Source organism: Zingiber officinale, chromosome 9B (genome assembly GCF_018446385.1).
Source record: "Zingiber officinale cultivar Zhangliang chromosome 9B, Zo_v1.1, whole genome shotgun sequence".
Taxonomy (NCBI): Eukaryota; Viridiplantae; Streptophyta; class Magnoliopsida; order Zingiberales; family Zingiberaceae; genus Zingiber; species Zingiber officinale.
The window spans coordinates 102,918,875-102,923,855 of NC_056003.1; the positions used below are offsets into that span (position 1 = coordinate 102,918,875).

Consider the following 4,981-nt stretch of genomic DNA (forward strand, 5'->3'; position numbering starts at 1 on the left):
GCGAAACAGAAGGATACTGTCTAGATGTGATTACAAGGATTTCCTGAGATGTTTTCGTACCTGTTCGATCAGACTGTGCAAGTTGTTGTATTCTACGTCGGTGTTTGCCTTTGTCCTAGCATTATGCCCCTCGCAAGAGTTCCCCTTTGTTAAGGACATTTGAATTATCATTTGTATCACAGAGTGATGCCAAAAAGTTTGGCATGTTCTTGATAAGCATTTGTTATTAATTTACCTTGAAGAGTCTAGAAGTCGCCACAATTTGGCTCCACAAATAATAGATATTTTATTTGATAAATAAAGTTTTTAAAAATAAAAAAAAATTTAAATAATATATAAAAATAATAATTTTATTAATTGAAAATTTATTATGAATATAAAAATTTAATTTTTAAGTTTATTTAAAATTATTATTTTAAATTAAAATTTAAAATATTTTTTTATGCATAACTTAAATATCACTTCTCTGAGAAAGAAAGTTCTGACAAAGACAGCCATCAAATTACACAGGAAAGTAGGCCGAATACTCGCCTAAATATTTTAATTTTTGGGCACTCCCCATTATTATTTTCCTTTTTATAAAATGAAGCAAAAACCTCTTTATTTTCTGTTGAGGGAAACGACAAAGTTTGAGTGCAGCAGGTCCACCAATCTCGCCAGGTTCAGGAACGACGAGCCCCCCGGGCGAGAAGCCCTTTCTGCCGCCTCCTTCCACCCAGCCGCCCTCCTCCTCATCTCCCTCCCCTTCTCTCCGTTCCCCATCAGCTCCCTTATCAGCCCCTCCACGTCCTCCCTCCTCACGTTGTTGTCGATCTCCATCCCGTTCCCCCATTCCGTGCACGCGTACCTGCAGTTGGTCTGTTGCTCCGCGAAGAAGGGCCACGACAGCATCGGCACCCCGCCGACGATGCTCTCCAGCGTCGAGTTCCAGCCGCTGTGCGTCAGAAACCCTCCCACGGCGGCGTGACCCAGCACCTCCTCCTGCGGGCACCAGCTGGCCAGCATCCCGCGCTCCCGAGTCTTCTCCACGAACTCCGCCGGCAGCACCGCCGCGTGCCCCCGCACCAGATCCGGCCGGATCACCCACAGGAACTCGTACTCTGAGTTCGCCAGCCCCCACGCGAACTCCACCAGGTGCTCGTTGCTCATCACCGTTATGCTCCCGAAGTTGACGTACACCACCGAACCCGGCGCGCGGCCGTCCAGCCACTCCAAGCACCCGCTCTCCTCCTTCCAAAGGTTGGAGCGGAGCGAGGCGAGGGCATCAGGAATCTGGTGGTGCTGGAACAGCAAGGAGAGCGGGCCGACGGTGTAGATCGGGGGGAGGATCGCCGCCATCGCCTCCAGGACCGGTCCTTCCAGCTCGTCGAAAGTGTTCATGATTACCGCTGCGGCCATGGCGGTCCGCTGTGCCTCGCGGTTGACATAGTTGAGCATGATGTCGTCCCTGTCGGTTGTCCGGATGAAGGACGGGAAGTCCCTCAGCCGCATGTTCTTCATTCCCGGCACCCAATCGATCGGAGTATCCAAGAATCCGTTCGTGATGTCGCTTTCGTCTATAAACACACAAAATTGTTGATTTCTAGTTAATTCTTGTCAAATTTAGAACAAGATTCGAATTCGATACGTTTGAAGGGCGTGAGGCCGCGGTCGATGAGGTGTTGGTAGTGGAGGTAGCCCATGAAGCCGCAGGCGCTGGGGGTCCAGAAGACGACCTCAGGGATGCGGAGCTCCCTGGCGGCGTCCAGGGTGAAGCTCATGACGCCGTCGGAGACGATGCAGGAGACGGGCGGCGCGTCGCTGTCATCGGAGTTAAGGCGGCGCAGGAGGTCGAGGAACGGCGGGAGCGCGTGCTTAGAGATGGAGTCGCAGAGGGAGGGGATATCCTGCGTGGCGTCGGTGTCGGAGGGCGGGAGGCCGTCGGGGATGGACTCGAAGCGGAAGCCCGGGTCATCAGCCTCCGAAGGGACGACGGCGCCGGAGCGGAGCAGGCGTTTGTGGTTGAAGTGGGTGTTGACAAAGGTGATGCGGAAGCCGTAGAACCGGAGGAGCTTCGCCAGCTTCATCATCGGCGTGACATGGCCCTGAGCGGGGTACGGGATCAACACCGCATGAGGATTTTTCTCCGGCTGTCTTGGAGCACCACCCATGACCACGCTTCTCCCTCTCTCCTTGGTCCTCTGCTGATCTGATCTCATCTCAACCGCTATTGCTCTATATATAGCTAAGAAAGTGTCATTAATTAGAGATTAATTTCTGATGGACTTGTAATTTGAAAAAAAAAAAAAATTCCACCCACCTCATCTCCTAATTAACTTACCCTAAATCCTATACTTTATCTTCTTTTACCTAATTAATTTTAAGACGGAGGGTAAGAGACATCTTTGCTATAAAAGAGTCATTTTAACCAACTAGTGGCGGCCGAGGGGATGGAAATGGTCAATGGAAAGGATCAGCTTGAGCATCTTCTAGATTTTCCACGCCAAGTCTCGTCGCTACGTAACAAATTCAGATCAGACGGTTGGATGATCTCCACCTAGCGGACGGAGGGCGCGCCGCTTTGAAAAGTATGCGGTCGTATGGCATTTTTTTCGTCACAATTATTAGTTTCGTAGTGTAATAATTTAGTACATTGGGCAAACGATCAAAATTACGTCCACGTATCTTCCTGAAACTTTTGTAATTTGATGAGGACGTGTCTTGTAATTACTTGACTTGGTACAACAAGTTAATTTAGTTAGATGACTCAACAATATACAAAAGATTGATAAATTATATATACGAGACATTCAAAAAGGACCATAGGAGGAGTAACATAAAATTGACAATTTTGATGGAACTCACAAGAAGTACACTAATTAAATATATATATAAGACCTAGTGAAGAATAACATATATATAATTCAGAAATATATTTTGTTGCATCTTTTTGTATTCGATTCATAAGATATTTGTAGAAATTAAACTTTTGGTACTTTTGATAGTTACTTATTGGAAGAATATTCGTTTCTTAACTCCTCGTGCCACTTTGTAAGCTCATACCGCTATGAGGAAGCTGAAGTTAACATGTCCTTAGCAAAGTCAAGAGGCGAATATAAAAATAGTCTTCGGTTTAAACTAGTCATGAATTACTGGTGATAATTTGACACACGTCCAATGGAATCAAATTCGACTTGTTCATCTACAACTCACATGGGCTATCATAAATGTCACGTGGATCGGAGCTCAGTCCCACGAGATCCCAACTATACCAGATAAGACTGTATCATCTTTTAAACTCATCTTATTGGCATTAATTCCTCTTGGTACTAGAAGTCGAATTTATTGAATCAGAGCATGTAAAAATGTTCTTGTTCTCGTAGCAAAAATTTTAAGATCGGCCACATGTCTATGTTGGACTTGATATAAGTTTAGATCCTCGTTGAGTATGGTGTCCCGATATTATAACTCACTGTTGACTAAAATAAAAAAATATATTATAAATTATACATGAAAATCTAAATATTTAAAAAACTGAATCCTAATTTTAAAATATATTAATTAATTTACTATGGATATATTACCTATCTTGAATGTTTAAGAAAATATTAAAGAGGACTTTTTGTTCATAACTATATATTGATTATCTTACTATTTTATTAAAAATCTTCCTCCTTTATTAAATTTTTGGTGAAGCCTAAAATGAATTTACGTTAATATCTTTTTTTCTATTCACATTTCCAAGGTTTATTAGTAATTCCACAAGCGAAACAATCAGTGATCTAGAGTTCGAAACTCAATTACGGCATATCATTATGAATTTTTCTCATCATTAATTTTCTCTGGTTGTTTTATATAAAAAAATATAATTCTTTTTAATCTCACATCTTAAAATTGACAACACTATGATCAAAAAAAACTTCTATAAATATTTTAGACCGACAATGTTAAAAAAATATACTTTTCTTAGTTTTTTTTTACTAAGATAAATATAATATTAAATTAAATTATTTTTTTCATAGGGAAGCTGTAAGGATGACACTCGAAAATCCAAACAATACTCTACTTTAGTATTTTAATACTAAAATACTTTAATTAATATAATTTCATTATAAATTGTCAATGTGATTTCAATGTATTATATTACACACGCAACGCGTGTGCACGATCACTAGTTAAAATAATAAATCCATGATATCTTTTTTTCTAAGGTATTATTTCAATACAATTTTTATCTAACATCATAAGATGATACCTAAAATTTTTAAAAATTAAAATTATTAACAATCAAACTCAAAATGATTTGAGTTTTTCCAAATTCAGATATAAATTGCTCTGAATTTATCTAGCAGTAGTGTTGTTTTGACCTACTCATGTTTTATAGGTTTCTAAGATGAACATATTCATGATAAATACCTTTGTGAATAATTAAAAGGTGGAAACATCAAACACCCGCCGCACCTTGTTGCACTATTACGAAAGGAGAGTATTAATGACAAACAATACCCTAAACCCTTGACTGTAGAGAGTCGATCAATGTAGATATTGTTGAAAACCCTTAACGTCGCCTAGGGACATATCAAGACACTTGGAGAGGCTTTTGGTAGGGGATGATCTCGCCACTAAAATCATATGACTATCAATTTTGGACAGTTAAATAACACATGATTATTGACATCTGACTACTAATCAAGATTTAATCCTAGACTTTATCTGTTAGTAGTGGGGCATGCACACAGGACGTGCACGAGGTAGGTAGTTGCAATGCAATTGCACATAGTTTGGCCGGACTACCGGCTGCTATAAGTAGCGCTCGTCTATATATGTTCTAGCATCCAAGTGAAGAGTGAGACGAGCCTGATTTTGTATCAGTGACAAGAACATCCAAGAACAAGTTAAGATTTGATTTGTGGATTTGTGAAGGGTTTTTCGTATCTGTAATTACTCTTCCGACGGTCAACGAGAAGGGCTATAGAATTACTTCATTGTTATTAAAGCGGTA

At 40.8% G+C, this 4,981-nt stretch overlaps 1 protein-coding gene across 1 annotated transcript; it reads right to left on the reverse strand.

The window, feature by feature from the left end:
- Window positions 1-502: 502 nt before the first annotated feature.
- Window positions 503-2,205, reverse strand: LOC122023949 (7-deoxyloganetin glucosyltransferase-like). The gene is made up of 2 exons (XM_042582398.1): window positions 1,628-2,205; window positions 503-1,556 (listed from the first exon to the last, which is right to left on the reverse strand). The coding sequence occupies exons 1-2, from the start codon at window positions 2,196-2,198 to the stop codon at window positions 601-603; spliced, it is 1,527 nt and encodes a 508-aa protein (XP_042438332.1). The 5' UTR covers window positions 2,199-2,205; the 3' UTR covers window positions 503-600.
- Window positions 2,206-4,981: the final 2,776 nt, after the last annotated feature.